The 19,738-nt window shown below is 40.5% G+C and overlaps 1 protein-coding gene across 17 annotated transcripts in view; it reads right to left on the bottom strand.

Annotated features, from left to right (window-relative positions):
* Window positions 1-19,738, bottom strand: part of eya4 (EYA transcriptional coactivator and phosphatase 4) — a 526,724-nt gene that overhangs the window by 124,743 nt on the left and 382,243 nt on the right. For all 17 annotated transcript variants that reach the window (XM_059645294.1, XM_048531657.2, XM_059645296.1 and 14 more), the window contains 4 exons: window positions 11,899-11,965; window positions 8,380-8,522; window positions 8,098-8,220; window positions 2,196-2,278 (listed from right to left, as the gene is read on the bottom strand). In XM_059645294.1, coding sequence (XP_059501277.1) covers window positions 2,196-2,278; window positions 8,098-8,220; window positions 8,380-8,522; window positions 11,899-11,965 — 416 coding nt within the window. The remainder of the gene's footprint in view (window positions 1-2,195; window positions 2,279-8,097; window positions 8,221-8,379; window positions 8,523-11,898; window positions 11,966-19,738) is intronic.

The raw sequence follows: 19,738 nt of genomic DNA on the forward strand, positions 1-19,738 counted from the left end.
ATGTACTAATTAATAACATTCAAAACAATTAAACCCAATCATACACTTTTCTAATGAGAATTAGGAAATATGATTAGGAGATTGGTGGACAACACAAAAATTGGATGGTGAGTTGTGATGATGATTATTACACAAATGGATAGTGAAGAGGATGACTATCGGCCATCAGGAGATATTGATAGTTCAGCTGAGTGAGAAAATAAGTGGCAAATGGAATTCAATCCAAAGAAATGTGAGGTTATGCATTTCAGAAAGACGAAACAAAAGCAAGAGAGTGCACAATGAACAGGAGAGCATTGAGACAGGAAGGGGAAGAAGAACTTGGAGAACATGGCGTGCATGTCCACTGGACCCTGATGATGGCAGGGCAGGTAGATAAAGAAGATAAATTGGGTCCTTTTCTTCACTGGGTAATGCAAGAGCAGAGATGTAATGCTGGTTAGTTACTAATGTAAAACCGCTGTTTAAGAAAGGGGGGTAGGCAGAACATTGGAAACTCTGGGTCATTTAGCCTGACCTCAGTTATTGGTTAAATTTTAGAATCCATTATTAAGGATGAGATTGAGGAGTATTTGGAAATATATGGTAAAATATGGCAAAGTTCACATGGATTTGTCAAGGGGAGGTCATGCCTGACAAATCTGTTAGAATTCTTTGAAGAGATAATGAGGCAAGTCAGACAAAAGAAAGCCAGTGAATGTAAAATATCTACATTTCCAGAAGGCCTTTGACAGGTGTCACACAGAAAGCTGCTAAATAAGGTAAGAGCAAATGGTGTTAGGGGCAAGATGCTGGCATCGATAGAGGATTGGTTGACTGGCAGAAGGCAAAGAGTAAGGGTAAAGGGATCTTTTTCAGATGGCAACCTGTGCAGTTCTGCAGGGTCTGCGTTGGGACCACAACTATACACATTATACATTAACAATCTAGACAAAGGAACTGAGGGCATTGATGCTAACTTGGCAGATGACACAAAGATAGGTGGAGGGCAGCTTGTGTTGAAAAGGCAAGGAAGCTGCAGAAGGACTTGGATAGATAAGGAGAGTGGGCAAAGAAGTGGCAGTTGGAATACAATGCAGGAAAAATGTGAGGCCATGCACTTTGGTAGGAAGATTAGAGGCACGGTCTATTTTCTAAGGGGGGAAAGGGCTTCAGAAATCTAAACCACAAGGGCACTTGGGAGTCCTAGTTCAGGATTTTCTTTGGATTAGCATGCAGGTTTAGGAATATTGTTAGTCTTGGAGGGGGTCCAGTTGAGGTTTACAAGAATGATTCTAGGGATTGAGGGCTTGTCATATGAGGAACGGTTGAGGTCTGTATGCTATGTAGATTAGAAGGGTGAGGAGGGATATGATTTAAACTTACAGAATACTGAGAGGACTGGATAGAGTGGACATGGAGAAGATGATTCCATTGCTAGGAAAGATTAGGGCCCACAGGCACAGCTTCAGAATGAAGGGACAATGCTTTAGAGGTGGAACGTGTGGTGGCAGAGGGCTTTGGAGGCCAAATCATTGAGTATATTTAAAACGGAGATGGATAGGTTCTTGTCTGGTAAGGGGATCAGGGTTTGAGTTACATATCAGCCATAATCGAACAGCAGAGCAGACTCAATGGGCCAAATGACCTAATTCTGCTCCAATATGTAAGGTCTTACGGTCACAGGAAAGACAGGGGAGATTTACAAGAGTGTCTCCATCGCCTAAAAATTGCAAGCTTGAGAAAGAGATCTGCATTAGCAACTCTCAGGCAATGGTAGCAATGGGAATGTTATAATTCATCAGAGATAGCAAGAACGGCAGACACTGGAGTCAGAGACAACACAGATTGGTGCTGAAGGAACACAGCAGGCAGGCAGCGTCAAAGGAGCAGGAAAGTTGATACTTTGGTCCCAAGACATCAACTTTCCTGCTTCACACTGTTATTATTCATCAATCATCTCCAGATTTGAGGAAGTAAATTTGATGGCAATCCTTTTTCTGATTGTTACCCAGTGCTCCCTTTTGGGACTGCATCTGTACAAACATACGTATATGGTGCTGAGGAGGTTGCGAGCAGGCTGAACTATGTTATCTATGGCTAGCAAGTTCACAACTGACATAAATGCGAAGTCATGGAAGCCGTACAACACCCACGGTTCAGGAACAAGTGCATTTTCTGTCACCAGGGAAAGAGAATAGAATTGGGATTTATACCTGATGGGAACTGTTGAAGCTTGTTGAATTGGAAACAGAGTTGCTGCTTGCATAAATACCAGGAGATGGTGTGAAACTAGATCCTGAAGTCAAAAGAAACAGTACATTTAGAAATTTCATATGTCTCAATATAAGCATCACAGTAAAAAATTGCAGATGCTGATGATAAAAATAAAGCACATGTATTATAACTGGTGCTAGATGCAATCCTTGACTGCAGTAATGTATTCACTATTTCCAATGACCGCAAAAAACTAACATGTGTCATTAAGCCATTGCTGTGATAAGTAAACAAAGTACAAAAGGAACGTAAGATGCAATCAAATTGACATGACAAAGATGACAAGACCGATTGAACTGCGGATGAATATGTTGTTAATCAGGAACAAAAACAAAGCTGCTAGAAAAGCTCAGGAAGTCTGGCAGCATCTGTGAAGGAAAAAACAGAGTTAACATTTCGGGTTCGGTGACCGTTCCGCAGAAGATGATGAGATGATGGTCTGGTTTAATCAGAACAATTAGAGAGACATAGATAAACTGCAGAGCTGGGCTGAGAGGTGGCAAATGGAGTTTAATGCAGACAAGTGTGATGTGATGCACTTTGGTAGGAGTAACCAGAAGGCAAAGTACAGGGCTAATGGTAAGATTCTTAGTAGTGTAGATGAGCAGAGAGATCTCGGTGTCCATGTACACAGATCCTTGAAAGTTGCCACCCAGGTTGACAGGGCTGTTAAGAAGGCATACAGTGTTTTAGCTTTTATCAATAGAGGGATCGAGTTCAGGAACCAAGAGGTCATGGTGAAGCTGTACAAAACTCTGGTGCGGCTGCACTTGGAGTATTGTGTACAGTTCTGGTCACCGCATTATAAGAAGGATGTAGAAGCTTTGGAAAGGGTGCAGAGGAGATTTACTAGGACGTTGCCTGGTATGGAGGGAAGGTCTTATGAGGAAAGGCTGAGGGACTTGAGGCTGTTTTCATTAGAGAGAAGAAGGTTGAGAGGTGACTTAATTGAAACATATAAAATAATCAGAGGGTTAGATAGGGTGGATAGGGAGAGACTTTTTCCTAGGATGGTGACGGCGAGCACGAGGAGGCATAGCTTTAAATTGAGGGGTGAAAGATATAGGACAGATGTCAGAGGTAGTTTCTTTACTCAGAGAGTAGTAAGGGAATGGAACGCTTTGCCTGCAACGGTAGTAGATTCGCCAACTTTAGGTACATTTAAGCCATTATTGGATAAGCATATGGACGTACATGGAATAGTGTAGGTTAGATGGGCTTGAGATTGGTATGACAGGTCGGCACAACATCGAGGGCCGAAGGGCCTGTACTGTGCTGAAATGTTCTATGTTCTATGTTCTATGTAATGGTGTGGGGAATAAAGAATAGACAGCAACTTCCAGTATCTGCACGTATGTAGAAGACTACAATTCAAGAAGCCGTTTGCTTAGTTTCCCAGTTCCTTCACTATAGTGGCAATTTGCTGGAAAATTCTGTATTCAAACATGTGCAACATTGTGATATTGCTCTAGTTAACCCAACAGATACCCACAACACATGCTAGAAAATGTTACAGCTCATTCAATCAAGTGACAAGCAATGATCCCTGTAAAATTACATTGTGGCGAAAGCCACCTTTTTCAATGCGTATTACTTTTAAACATTTTAAATGGCTCTGGCCACATGGTACTTAGTTGAGAACAACCTTCAGGGCTGCTGTGCTTAGCTGAAATCGTTGTGATAAATTGCCTCAGTGGCATAGAAAATTAACTTTTAATAGTGAGGAAGCTCATTACATTTACTAATTTTCGATTTTTCTACAGTCAAGAGATTTAACTACCGTTTTAAATTTTTCAGTTTGCAATGAAAACCTTGTTGATCTACATTTGAGATGTGGAACCACAATAGCTGCTCTTTTGTCATACAACTGTTGAACAGGTTAGGTGTGCCAGAGAATAACCATTGCGGAAAAAATCCCATCAGGTTGCATTAGATAGAAATCCGAAGTTTTTAAAATGAACCGTTGGAAATCTCGGGATTTCTGCTTTGGGGGTTTCCATTGCGCTTCTGAAGATACTGACAATGTTTTTAAAAAGGAATGCACTTCTTCTTCTTCTACTAACATGTTTACAACTAAACCTTATGTTTGTCTCTGCATTTACACCATTTTAAACTTGAGTAAAATTTGATTTTGTGGAAAAAAGGTTTGTGATTGAGAAACTTGACAAATTGATCACAGAAAACATTCTTCAGAATGTGCTTGCAGTAGCTCTTGCATTGTTCTTGCTCTTATATTTTGGGGGTCAACTAGCTCAGTTGGCTGGAAAGTTGGTGTGCAATGAAGATGGATGCCAACATCGTTGGATCAATTCCAGCACTGTCTGAGGTTGTCATGAAAGATTCTTCTTCTGAACTTCTCTCCTTGCCCGAGGTCTAGTGATCCTCGAGTTAGACCAGTCATCTCTCTCTAATGAGAGAGCAACCCCATAGTCTGGTAAGTCTATGGTGACTTTACATTGTTATGTAAATGAAATTTCCAGTGAATTTACAGCAGGAACCTGAAGCACTCCAAGGAAGTTCCAGCTCGAATTTGACCAAGTTGAAAGTTCACACTGACCAGCAAAATATGCTTTTAGCTAGATATTCTACTGATAATTGGAACTGAACACAGTAGTGCATCTGAAAGTATTTAGTTTAGAAATTTTGGAGGGAAGAGGTAATGTTGTCGAAGATCTTCATTTTGCATTCATTAGGAGTAGTGCAAAAATTTCAAACAATCACAACAATTTGTAAGACAGGAGAAAATGAGCACTGATTAGCTAGAAAATTGACCAGAAGTCAATACTGGAAATGGCATCAGCACACTGTTGAAGGCACCACATATCTTTGAGGGATTGTTGGGAATTTTAGCTGATTCAGGACGATTCACTAAGTGCTGTTTAATTGCTAAATCTGATTTAAAAATAGACCTTTTGATTTGGGTTTTTGTTTACTCATTCACAGAAAGAGGCCTTTCCTGGCTAGGCCAGCGTTTATTGCCCAGAGTTAATTAAATTGCTGTGGGTCTGGGTTGCATGTAGGCCAGACCAGGTAAGGATGGCATTTTCCTTCCCTAAAGGACTCTAGTGAACCAGATATGTTTTTCCAAACAATCAGTGATGGGTTTATGGTCACCATTCGACTCTTAGTTCCAGATTTCTTTTCCCCATTGAATTCAAATTCCACCATCTGCTGTTCAGTTCTGAGGAAGGGCCACCAGACCCAAAACGTTAACTCTGATTTTCCTTCACAGATGCTACCAGACCTGCTGAGCTTTTCCAGCAACTTTGTTTTTGTCCACCATCCGCTGTGGCAGGATTCAAACCTAGTTGCCCAGAACATTACCTGGGTCTCTGGAGTAACACTCCAATGATGAAACTATTAGGTTATCACCTCCCCCATATATTGTCTGGGCACAGTCTATATTCTGAATATTATAAACAGCTTGAGGAAGATGATGTCTGATTCAATCAGGCAATCATTGGGATGTACAGCCTCTGTAGCTAGCATTACAATATCACTGAAATTTATACATATCATTAGTCACTTGTGTGGTAGATCGAACATCCTTTGGACTGGCGGCAATAACCTCTTAGTAGATAATGTCACTTGCATTGCCATTGAACAGTAGCAACATGGCACACTTAATCTATTCTTCACATTTTTCAAATGCTTTTTTCATTTAACTTGAGGTAGACCAGAACTTCACATGTCTGAAAATGGTGGTCCTTAGTCTATTTGTGAGTTTGTGCAACATGCAATGAACAATGATCTAATCAGAACAGTCATCATCTTGCCGAAGAACTTTGATAGACTCTAATCTGCATTGAGCTTGGCCACCCCCGTTTTTAACACTGAAAGATGGATGAGTTCAGGTTGGATGCTCAGTTTACATCCTTCCTGGTCTTAGACTCCATCAAAATCAACTGGGTACAAAATTAGGCAATGGACCCAAACATTGCCATTGCCTCTCATTCAATCTATAATTAGCACTGCTATGCCCCTGAGATTTTAGAGTACATACAAATGTTAAGGCTTTGGATGTAGCACAAAACTATATGTTACTGAGCAAACATTAATGATATCCATTTTGAAGTTTGTTAATATAAAGACAAAAGAATGATTTAAAATAGTTTGAAGAACAGAAGTGCAGCATTGTTAAAAAAAAGCTATTTTATCATCACTTTTTGCTTTGCACTCAGCAGGACATTTTGCAAGAATACAAATTCAAGGAAAAACAACATTTAGACTGATAATAAGGGGAATGCTGATGGATTGGCAACAGGAACTCTGATTGGGAGAGGTTTTGCCGTTACAAATGCAATAATTAATGTCAAATGCTGATGAAACTTGCTGTTTCACACTGCTACTATACAGTAGCAACACAGTGGTGTTTTCCATTACCAAAATGCTGCCTTCAAGCCAAAATATATTTTATGAGACAAGTTAGTAATGTGCGATATGAATTTCAGTGCTGGTGTGATGTTAGCAACAAGGCCATACATCCTAAAGACTTGCGGACTGTATCAAACGGCATGTCCCTTTGGCTGCTTACAATCTGCAAAGTATTGCCCATTCCCAACTAGCACCTGCTTGCGAAACTTGTAACACCGTATATAACATTAGATGTCATTCTGCAATTGGACAATATTAGTTGAATAATATAGTTGAATGTGTGAGGAATTACACTGACAGCAAATTTAAAATTGTCAGTTTCGCAGTGTGGTGCACTTACATGTATAAGAAGCTACATATGTGCATGCACAGAGCCCTGTTTGTTGCAGACAAAAATAAATTGTACATGCAGTATTAACAAAAACAAAATCTGAGGAAGGGTCACTAGGCCCGAAATGTGGGCTCAGTTTTCTCCTTCACAGATGCTGTCAGACCTGCTGAGCTTTTCCAGCAACTTTGATTTTGTTCCTGATTTACAACATCCGCAGTTCTTTCGGTTTTTATTTTGTACATGCAGTATGCCTGTTTTAACTCAACATAATAGGTGACAGCCACTGCTGGCCAATATGTCAAACAGAAATGGCCTGACCAAACAGAGTTTAAAAGTTAAACAAAGCTTGGCAGTTAACTGTCAATCATCACTTAGCTGGTTTATTCTCCACAGAAATGCTTGTCCATTTGCCAACCTATCGACACTCTACTTTGCTGCAGTACAAATATTGGTTTCTCCTCAAATTTATTATCTTGTAAAATGTCCTGATGTGTGCACGATAAAAATGTCAATCCAGTCTTTTTTTCAGCAAAACTCAAAGAATTGATTTTGATGGCTCTCTCTTCATCCTGGGAACTGTAAAGAAGGAGTGTGCCCAAATCATAATAAACTGACTGAGTTGCAACATGACCTAGTCACAGCCTAAACCTCCTGGGGATCTATAGCTGAGAGACACTAGCTCTGCTGGGTAAAGGAATAAAATGTCTGCCACATACATTTTAAATTTGCTCAGTTCTCTGGAACCTAGCACAATGCGTCCTGGTACCTCACTACCTGGTAGAACAATAAAGGGAGCAAAGGTCCAAGAAACCTACTATTTTCTTGACCTCTACAGTCAAGGATTTTCCGGGCCAATGCTCGGGTACACCAGCTTCACTGTGGTTTGAAGAAATATCCACAGAGTTTTAAATGTTTTCAGATTGTAATATTTAGATTGAAGTATTTCAGAGTCATCAGATATGTGCATCAGCTTTACAAATGTAAGATTATTCCAAGTCTTTGCGCAATTGTTTTGAAAATGTGAAATGCATGTTAAGAATTAACATTTCGCATTCCAGAATATGATCAGAATTACAAAAATCAAAACTGAATTAGTTGGTAGGCAGATAGAGGGGAGAAAATGATACCGCACCAACCTTGCATCTGATAGGAATATGCTGTCTGGCCTGGTTGGGGTGCAGCAAATCCTGGACTGTAGCTCAGACATCCTGTTTGCAATGAAGACTGCGCTTGCGGAAGTCCTCCTTCTGTCTTTATTCCTAATAAGAGTTCACACAAACTGGTTTAAATTTGACATTTCGCAACATTGCTTCCGAATTGAAGCTTAAATCTCTTTGGTTTGCATTTAGACAACTGACTAAACAGAACAACCACTGTACTAATAATTAATCTGATACAGTCTCAGAGAAGTGCCTTACCATAAGCGGGTAATCCATAGTGCTGGCCTGTTTGAGAATACGCAGCATAGACTGCTGGCTGCTGCATTCCTGAATACTGGGTTTGTCCAGCATAAGCTGTCATTGACTGTACTGCTGGTGTGGAAAGAATGTGTGGGTATGGCCTATGGAGAAGAGAAAGCTAAGTCAAGCTGCACATTACAAACAGAGAAAAGACAAGCTTATACCCACATTATAGAGCCAAACAGTGACATTGAGTCTTTTTTTCCCCTCTGGAAAATTTCTACAGTATTATGGGTGATGTCAGTTATTTCGGAAAAGCATCACTGCCAACCTTATCATTCCAGCATAGAAAGGGGATGCAAGCTTCAGTGGGAGAGGGTCTGTGAGGTCAATGTGGCACTGATGAGATCAAAGTGCAGCCTTTGGTGAGTGTTGGGTTTTGCTGAGAAGTGTGAGCAACATAAGAGTGCTCCTAAGATGCTGCTTGGCCTGCTGTGTTCATCCAGCTCCACACTTTGTTATCTTAGATTCTCCAGCATCTGCGGTTCCTACTATCTCTGAGCATAAAAGAAATGCAAGGTAAGGACTTTCCTTTTGTTTTAATCTAATTGTTAGTAGGTGGGTAGAAGTAGCAGTTAGTGTAGTGGTCTACTCCTCCTGTGAGACTTGCAACATCAGGTGGAAATGAAATGTCCCTGGCAACAATGTCACATGGATCAGTTGGACTCAGTAAGGAGCTGGCAGGAGGCTGGAAGTTTTATAGACAGAAGTTTCAGAGATGTGGTCACAATAAAGGTTCAGCCAGGTAGATAGGTGATGGCCAGGAGGGACTGGCAGGCAGAATGGGAGTCCCCTATGGCTATTTCCCTCTCACACAGGTACACCATTTTGGATATAGTTGTGGGGAGGGGGGGGGGGGTTGCCACTTGGGGAGAGTATCAGCAACAGACATCAGTGGTACCATAATATCCTGTGGGAGATAGAGCAACGGATATGTCAGCAGATCATAGAGAGAGGGTTGTTGTAGTGGATGATTTTAAGTTGCCCAATATAGATTGGGAACTTTGTCATGTCAGGGGCTTAAATGGGAGTAAATTTGTTAGGTGGGTTTCTTGAAACAACATGGAGATTGCCCAAGGGGGAAAGGGGCCATACTAGACCTTGTACCGGGGAATGAGCCCAGCTAGGTTATTGCAGTTTCAGTGCGGGTGCATTTTGGGAACAGTGATCATAATTCCATAAATTTTAAGCTAGCTATGGATAAGGGTAAGGCTGATCCTTAGGTGAAAGCACTAAATTGGGTGAAGGCTAATTGCAACAGCGATTGGCAGGAACCGGAGAAATTAGATTGGGGTGGCTGTTTCGGGGAAATTCATCTCTGACATCTTCGGCCTTCTAAAGGCCGAGTGTGATCAGAGTTCAGGACCAGCACATTCCTGAGAGAATGAAAGATAAGAATGGAGGATTTGGGAAATCTGGATAACAAGAGATATTGGAAGTTTAGTTGACAAGAAAAAGGAAAAGTAGGTAAACAGAATTAAAACAAGGCCCTTGGGGAATATAAAGGAAGCAGGAAAGAACTTAAACAAGGAATTAAGAGGGATAAAAGTGACCATGAAATGTTCTCTGGGGAATAGGATTAGGGAGAATCCCAAGGAATTTTAGATATTTATTATAGGAAAACGTAGGTCCACTCAAGAACAAAGGAGGGAATCTCTGCGTGCAGTTAGTGGATCCTTAATGAGTACTTCACATTGGTATTCACCGAGGAGAAAGACATGAATGATGATAAGATTAGGGAGGTGTATGTTGATATTCTGGCGCTTGCCAATAGTAAGGAAAATGTTTTTGGTGTCTGGAAAAACTTTAAGGTAGATAAGTCCCCAGGACCTGATGGGATCTATCTCAGGGCACTAAGCGGGGTGCAGGACAGCCTTGTCAGAGATCTTTGCATCCTTTCTAGCCATAGGTGAGGTTTCTGAAGAGTGAACAATAGCCCTTTATTTAAGAGGAAACGGCTTATTCCAGGAAATTATAGGTCAATGAGCCCTATGGTGGGCAAATTATTGGAGAAGATTCTTAGAGACAAGATTTACTTGCTTTTGGGAAAAAATTAGACTTATTAGGGATAGCCAAAACGCATTGTTTGGGGGAGATCCTATCTGACAAACTTAATCAAGTTTTTTGAGGAAGTGACAAAATAATTGATGAGGGTAAAACTGAAGGCTTTGACAAGTTCCCTCATGGAAGGCTAGTCCAGAAGATTAAATGGGATCCATGGTGAATTAGTGAGTCGGATACAAAATTGGTTTGATCATAGAAGATTTAGGGAAGTCGTGGAGGAGTATTTTTCTGACTGGAGGTCTGTGACAAGTGGTGTTTTGCAAGCATTAGTGCTGGGATCTCTGTTATTTGTAATATCTTCATAATAGTTTGAATGAAAATGTAGATGGTCTGATTAGTAAGTTTGCAGATGAAATGAAAATTGGTGCAGTTGTGAATAGTGAGGAAGGCTACCAAAGGATACAGCAGGATATTTAGAATGTTACATGGAGAAATAGCAGATAGAGATGAATCCAGACAAGTGTGAGGTGATGTACTTTGGGAGGTCAAACACAAGAAGAAAGTAAACAATAGCTGGCAGGACCCTTAGGAGTGCTGACATACAGAGGGATCTTGGGGTGCAAGTCCATAGCTCCATGCTGCTGTCAATGCAAATGGATAAGGTGGTAAAGAAGGCATACGGTGTGCTTGCCTTTATCGATTGGGGTATTGAGTATAAAGTTTGGCAAGTCATGTTGCAGCTGTGTAATAATAGTTTAGTTAGACTACATTCAGAGTATCATGTGTAGTTCTGATCACCACACTAAAGAAAGGATGTGGAGGCTTTGGATAGAGTGCAAAAAAAATGCCTTGTATTAGCTATAAGGAGAGGTTGAACAAACTTGTATTATTTTCACTGGAGCTTTGGAGGCTTAGGAATGATTTGATAGAAGTATATAAAAACATGAGAAGCATGAACAGGGTGGAAAGTCGAAGACTTTTCTCCAGAGTGGAAACATAAAATACAAGGGAGCTTGGATTGAAGGTGAGAGGGGGAAACTTTAAGGGGGATGTGTGAGGCATGTTTTTTTTAACACAGAGACAGATAGGTGTCTGCAATGTGCTGCCAGAAGAGATAGTAGAAGCAGGTATGTTAGCAATGTTTAAGAGGTACTTAACCTGACACAGGAAGAGGCAAGGAATAGAAGGATAGACCATGCGCAGGCAGATGGGATTAGTTTAGAATGGCATCATGGTTGGCGCAGACATGGTGGACTGAAAGGTCTGTTCTGTGCTTTATTGTTCTATGTTCTCAAAATATAGCATTGTCTTGTGTGATGACATTACCAGAAATAACAAAGAAGATGTGGTTTCCTTGAGAAAATACGATAATAGAATCCAGGCATATACACAATTTGGTTTCCATGTAAATCCGTGTACGAATAAAGACTAGGAAAATATTCCATTTGAACAACAAACTTTTTTTGTACTTACTTGGAAGGATAGAGCTGTGGTGAGTATTGGTGTATTCCTCTTGGACTGTAGCCACTACTTGTTATTACTACAGGAAAAAGAAAAGACAAGTGAAACATTAAATGACAAGCAGAACAAATGCATTTTGATTTTGTGGCACAAACTCAAGTAAAGCAGGTGTGAGATGACAGAATAAACTTTAATAGTTAGGCATCTGCAGAATTAAATGCATAATGCATGAAAATAAAATTTAACATGGTTAAAGGAATTGCAACAAATACAGATTAAGACGTCTACAAAAATGTCGGTTGGAATCTAAAAATACTTAATTTTATGTAGTACTGATTGTGTGCATTAGTCCTTCCATATTGCTGCAGCTGGAGTTCAGAAGATACAAGTGCAATATGGATTGGAGGCCTAAATAGTGACTTGCAAGAGTCCAAGTTCAAAGGTTTATAAAGTTTAAGTTAGCTCTCACACTGTATGTTATAACCTGTGAAAATTAAACTTCTGAGAGGTGCACTAGGAAACTTTCAAGAAATGTAAAGCTCAGTCTTCACTGCAGGATGGGGGTAGCTGAGGCTGGAAACAGATTGACTCAATCACATCACCCCACTCCCCTGCCCCTACCACAGTATAAAGCCAAGGAGATTTTATCAGTGGGATCTCAAATGAACTGATCCAACACTGACTTGCACCACAAGCCTGACTAGAATCATTATGTGCTTGGAGGGCAATTTTGGGATTCTGGTGACAGAAGGTTGCTGCCAGGAACATTCTCAGGACCAGGGCCCAGGGACGGTGTTTGGGGGAGGGGAAGGTCCAGATGCATTTGTGATTAGAGAAGAGGAAGGTCCGGGGTGGAGAGGTTCAGAATTAGCTTATGTATCATGGAGGGCTTCTGCTGCTCCACCCCTCCACACAAGGAACCTAAATGGGATTGGATGTTATCATCGTGCCTGGATATATTTACATATAAATGAGCCCACTCAATGCCGAATATTAGCCTCACAACTCCATCAATTCACCACATTACTTCTTCCATCTGTGTGTAATATTTTGATTGTGGATTCTGATAAATTTTGTTTGGTTACTTAGGTTTTCAATGCTTAGATGCAAACTTAATTGATAAAAATAAAACCATATGTGTTTCAAGGTTAAGTTTCCCTCTTTGAATAATTTGAAGATTGCATAACTGAAAGAAAATGACCCAGAAAAAGTTTAAACTATCTCTGACCAATTAAATGATAGTGAACCAGGTCAGTAATGTTCCTAGCTGAATAGATTGAAGAACTGTGGTATTTATAATACCATTCAGTAATAACAAATGACTGCTAAAGTAGATCCATATGAGCCTGACTCTAAATGTCTCCATTTGTTCTTTTTTCAATTTAGATTAGGTAAGAACTCACAGGAATGGAATGAACTATTCCAATGTGGGATTTTCTATCCACTTTTTTTTGTGCGTATAGAAATAAAAACATGGTGATATGTTTGAACTAAAGTTGCCTTTTATTTCCAGCTCTGCTTCTGGCTGAACAGGAAACACTTGCACTTTCTTGCTCAAGATTCATGACAGAATTTTCAAATGTTTCATTCCACCCAGACGAAACAAGGAAACATAAACTTCAAATGTTTCATTTCCTTTGGAGGAATAAGGAATAATTTAATCAATCAAATCTAATCGAACCACAAAATTAAAAGTTGACGACAAATAGAAACAATAGCATTGGCATCAAAGAGCATATATCTATATCCTCCTACATTTGAAATAGATAATCTTGCCTTGATCAGTTTGTTTCCAAACAAAATCAAAATAACATGTTAGAGTTTCTGCTAGGTTGCGACATGATTTCAAAATAGGCCAAAACAATGCAAAAGATCATATAGGAAGACGGGGCTACTACCAAAACAAAATTAACATAATTCTATACTCAACAGCATTTGAAAGCATTTATTTTCCATGATCTGTGTTCCAAAGCTTTCAATGTGAGTTTCAAAGTATTCAATTATTGCTTGATATCTAGTAATGATCTGCAGAAATCAATGGCAGTGAAATGAAATCACACAATGCACATGCAAGTGAAATCAGTGGAAATCAACACACAAGGGATTATGTTGAAGCAAAATCTTTTTCAACCAGAAGTGATCAAGAGAATGAAAAGCTCAAGGATTAAAACTATTCTGAGTCCCAGCTGTAGGAGTGGGATTGTTTAACAGACAAATCACTGTGGTGTTTATTATAGCATTATTACTATTAGGTACACCATGCTACAGGAAGGATATTAGTAAATTGGAGAGGGTTCAGAAAAAAAATTTACCAGGATGTTGCCAGAATGGAGTTTTGAATTATAAAGATATGTGGTGACTTTTTTCACTGGAGTGTAGGAGTTTAAGGGCTGACCTCATAGAATTTTATAAAATGTTGAGGGGCATAGATAAGGTGAATAGCAAAGGTCTTTTCCCTAGGGTGGAAGTGTTCAAAACCAGGGGGCTTATTTTTGAGGTGGGAGGAGAAAGAATTAAAAAGGACTTGCGGGGCATTTTTTTTACAGAGAGTAGTTCTTGTATGGAATGGACTGCCAGAAAAAAGTGGTGGATGCAGGTACAGTTACAATGTTTGAAAGGCATTAGGACAAGTACATGAATAGGAACGTTTTGGAGGGATATGAGCCAAAAGAGGGCTGCTGTGACTAGCTTAGTTTGAGAACATGTTCAGCATGGATTAATTGGACCGAAGGGTCTGTTTCCATGCTGCATGGCTCTGTTATAATGACTAGAATTTGTTCTGATAAAAAAAAGAGTATTTTCTATTGCTCATGTATTGTTGGAGAAATGCTGATCAAAACTGTGTGCTGTTCCAGTTACAAGAGGCATGGGACCCATCATCATTGATAGTGTGAAAAGGAGAAAGCGAGGGAAGTGGCTTTTGGGAGGTCCATGGGCTGGGAGGTGAAGGTTGCGAGTTCGCACAGAAGGTATAGCAGACCTAAGGCTAGGGGAGTGGGAAAGGAGTAAAACAGTGTTCTGACATGGGAGGGTGACACAATGGGGAGTTGGCAAGGGGGTTTCCCAAAATGGTATAGTGGAGGCGGAGGGAGGATGCTGAGGTGGAGTCTGAGTGGTGAATTGGGAGGGGAGGAGGAAGGGAGAGCTATGGGAGAGACACAAGATGGGGACAAGTGGGGGAGTGGTTGCAGGTTTTGTCTCAAGACAGGAGAGAGAATGGGGGATTGAAGTGCTAAGACAGGAGAATGGTTATGGTCCTGCAATTTCAGGAGTAATGTTGAACTCAGACTCAGGGTTGTGGGGAGTGGTGAGTCAGGCACACAGGTCTGTGCAGCCATGTCTTCCGGTAGGCCCAAAGAGGCTGGCCTGAAAGTTAGATGGCCCGAACTTCTGACAGGGAAAGAGGGTTTGGTGGCAAATGGGACTGATGGGGTGAACCACAAAATTGTGGCTCCGAGATGTACTTTAGGTGGTAGTGGTTTACTTAAAAAAAATAATTTATAAGTTTTTTTGAGCTTTTCTCATCTTGCTCCTTTAGGTATAAATCTTGCTAGATGTCTAGCTTTCTTCAGCAGTAGCACATCCTGGATGGTCGGCAGGACAACACCCTTCACTTCTGCTAGCAGCCTGTTGAGTTCATTGTTGGTCTGAGGGGTGAGTGGCAGGAGCAGGGTGTGTCTTCGTTGTTATCCTGGGTCACATTTTGTGGCCAGCTCCACAATGTCAGGCACTCGAGAACCGTGTCCATGTAAATGGGGGACATTAGGAATGGGCTTTCAGGTTGGTAACCCAGCAAGAAGTGAAGGAATGGCGACAAGAATTCCAAGTCAGAGTGGTGTATGGGTTAGAACGGGAATTGGCAGACGGTAGTGACCCTATATATCTGTTGATCCTGTCCTTCTAGGTGGTAGTGGTCATGGGTTTAGAAGGTGCTATCAAAGGTGCCTGGCAAGTTAGTGAGTGCCAGTTTTCAATTTTCATGATATACCTTTTCACTCTCCCAACAGTGCCCTATTTACATTGTTGTGACGTTGATCACCTTCCCCCATCTGCACTTCTTTGGCACAGTCACACAGAGGTTAGTTCACAGGGTTGGGCAGTGTGTTTGGCTTTGCTGCAGAATGATCAGAAAAAATGGGTAGCCTGCCATGGATGGGGACGAGAGAAACTCTTGGGAAAGTTTTTAAAAATAAATTGTCGTTAAGTCTTTATTTTGTGGTGATACTGAATGAGTTAACGAGCATTTGTGGAAAACTATTCCCCAGCTGTTATTCAAATGTATTCTGTCGGCTCAGAAACTATGTCCAGAGAATATACAAAGGTCTCTTAGTTGACTGCAGGGTTCTGAATTGGGGACCAAAACACTTTGCAAGGATTGATTCCCAGTTGATAAGCAGAGTTGATGACATTTTTATAGTCTCCCACAAGTCTTCTAGACTCTTGCGTGCAGTTGGAAACCTGCAGGTGTGAAATGTACATGTGTTTCGTCAGTCAATTATAATGACAGACGTCCACCTCGTCCAGCTGGCTGTGCTGCTCCTTCAGCGCTGGTGATCACTCATGATTGCATCTGAACACTTTTTCAGCATTCATGAATGCTTCCACAAAACCACGATACCTTTTTAACATGTTTCAACACTTCATTTCTCCTGAAGGTAGATGCTAATTCAGGGTTATCTTCTGCGAGCAGGATTATTTCAAATTACTACAGAGTGCTGATATCCACTGCTACTACGAGCATTTTAGAGCATGATCAAAAGCTCAATGTTTTTTCTGGTGGAGATGCCCACAGAGTAGACTGTAGTTCCAGGTTAAGCACTCTGATCAGCATCTACTAACTGAGTATTTTTGTGTGCTAGAAATAGAAAGATACACGAACTAATTTTTTGAAGGAAAAGGAATTTGTGCATAAGTTGCACCTTTTACATTAAAAGGGCACCTGGGCACTGTCAATATTCCTGCTGCAACTCCATACAACATACTGACCAATAGAAACTACCTGCCTGGTCTCAGAATTAAGGCTGACAGTTACCTGTTCCTCTTGCATTTCCATGCCAATGATACCCAACCAATCGCAGAATCCCTACAGTGTGGAAGCAGGCCATTCAGCCCATCGAGTCAAACTGAACTTCTGGACAGTATCCCACTGAGACCCAACCCCTGTAACCCTGCATTGCCGATAGCTGACTGACATAACCTGCATATCCATGGACACTGTGGGTGATTTAGCATGGCCAATCCACCTAACATGCACATCTTTGGACCGTAGGAAAAAACCGGAGGAAACCCATACAGACACAGGGAGAACATACAAACTCCGCACAGACAGTCACCTGAGGCTGGAATCCTTTTTTGAGATCTGTTTCCTGTGTTCCAGATCTGATGACTGTATGATAAAAAAGCTTCAACTTCTTGTCTCTTTTTGGCAATGCTTAAGTTCTTACTTACCAAACAAAGTTATTTTCTGTTCTGTTTAACACTGTGTTACTCAGATGGTAAAGATATAGTCTAATTAAAGAACACATATTTTTGTGATAAATCCATTTCTAGCTATATTTAGAAAAAATGCACCAAGTTACCATACTTAAGTATGTCAAAGAATATAAAATACTATTTGACTGGTATATGCAAGATTTTATGTTCAGTCCTAAATATGAGTCAGAGTGCAGTTTGCGTCTGGATTGCTAACTTCACCAGAGTGGAAACTTTATCCCGATATATATGACTATACTACCCCTGCATGTGCTCACTTAAAAGACTGCCAATTCTTCACAGCACTTCTCATTTACAACCCTGTACGTGTCATTCAGTTACAATCCCACAGATGGTAGCCAAACACAGACACCAAATGTCTCAACCCCGATTTCACTGATTCTGAACAGGATTACTAATACTTCTATGATGAGTACATTGTTATAAGAAAGTAGCATACATTGTTATCACCACCACTTCTTGATCAATAAGAATGAGGTTAAGAAAGATGCATCTTGGATATATATTTTCCAAACTAACATATAAAAAATACTGATACTGGTGTGTAACAATTACACAATAGAATACCTTATACAATCATTTTCTCCTTTACAAATAGTGTTTCTTTTATTTGGTCAACGGATGTGAATGTCATCGCTTCAGCATTTATTGCCCAGCTCTAGTGGCCATTGAGATGATGGTAGTGAGTTACCTCTTGATCTACAGTAGTACATGTGGTGTAGATAAACCCACTTTGCCAGCTGGAAGGGAGATTCAGGACTTTTATCCAGTTAGAGCAATGGTTCATGTCAGGATAGTGTGTATTTTGCAGAGGCCTTGGAGTTTGCAGTGTTTGCATGTGTTTGCTGCCTTTGTCCTTCTAGAGGATAGAGAACATGAGTTGGAAAGGTGGTGATAAAGTACGATGCATCTTTTAGATGGTATGATATACTACTACCACAGTGCCCTATCAGTGGTGGAGAAAATGAAGTTTTGAGGTGTGAGATAGAATGCTCATCAAACAGCTTTGGCCTGTGTGCTGTTCAGCTGCATTCATTAAGCAGTTGGAGAGTATCTTATCACCCTTTCAACTTGTAAATTTTGGGGAATGGGCAAATTTTGGGGAATCAGGAATTGAATCATTCACTGCAGAAATCCCAACCTCTCACCCCATCTTATAGCCATAGTATTTATAAAGCAGACCCAATTCAGTTTCTAATCAATGGTAAATCCCCAAGTACAGGCAGCAGCTCATGGTAAAGCTCATGAACAGAAAAGAAGACTAGATTCTCTCTTGTTAGAGATGGTCATTGCCTAGCGAGAATATGGCATGAATGTTGCCTACCCATTTACCAATCCCAGGATTGAAAATTGTCCAACTCTTGTTTTATGTGAGCATGAACTATTTCAGCATCTGAGACACATTGCTTGGCACTGAAGACTACACTAACATCTGCAAGAAGCACTACTTCTGAACAATCTTGGCCTACAACACTGTTAAGGTGGCTTTACTCAACAAATATGCCTGCCCAACCAATTTCACTTTTAACAGGAGTTGATCCATGAGAGATCGGAGAGGGGTGGTGCAGTGTGGCTAACATTATATTCTATAGTAACCTCTCCTTTCTTTCAAGTGCTCTTTGAATGAAGCAGCCTTGCCTGAAATTCGAATTTTCCCTTGATTTTCCAATTTCTACATCCCCAGCTTCCTAACACATGGACGACACAAATTATTTGATGACATGAAGAGAAAAGCCACCCTATTAACAACAATCATAACCTACAAACCTATATTTTATTCATTAAAAATAACCACTGGAATCAAGCCCACTGTCAATGTGGCAGGCAGAAGAAACGTTAGCCCAATATAACAAGGACCACAAATAACTCTGATATAACTAAGATGCGTTAGCACACAGACAAAGAAATCTTAACAAGCAGAACTTCTGATCTTCGAACTCTGTCAATTCCTTGCTGAACTATGCTGAGATGTCTTCATTCAAAACTTCTGTGAAGCCAGCTGAAGGCCATCTTGAGAAGAGCAGCAAACAACTTTCAAATTAGCTACAACATTAAAATTCACTGTAAGCGCTAAAAGGTGTGATTTTTCACTGCTGTGTCTTCTTTCATAAAATGGCACTGCCATGTGAATATTTATATTCTGTTATGATGTGGCTGCAATTTCTGCAGTGTCACAAACTGTCTCTCAGACTAATCAAGGAACAGCTTCACACAGTCAAACTCATGGAATTATGTTTTACAGACTCTGTCCCAGACATCGCCATCACCATCCTTTTAAATGTCCTGTCCCATCAGTAATACAAACCGACCAGTGGTGGCGGCGCAGTGATATATAGTTGGAACAGAATTGCTTCTGGAC

Source organism: Stegostoma tigrinum, chromosome 4 (genome assembly GCF_030684315.1).
Source record: "Stegostoma tigrinum isolate sSteTig4 chromosome 4, sSteTig4.hap1, whole genome shotgun sequence".
Taxonomy (NCBI): Eukaryota; Metazoa; Chordata; class Chondrichthyes; order Orectolobiformes; family Stegostomatidae; genus Stegostoma; species Stegostoma tigrinum.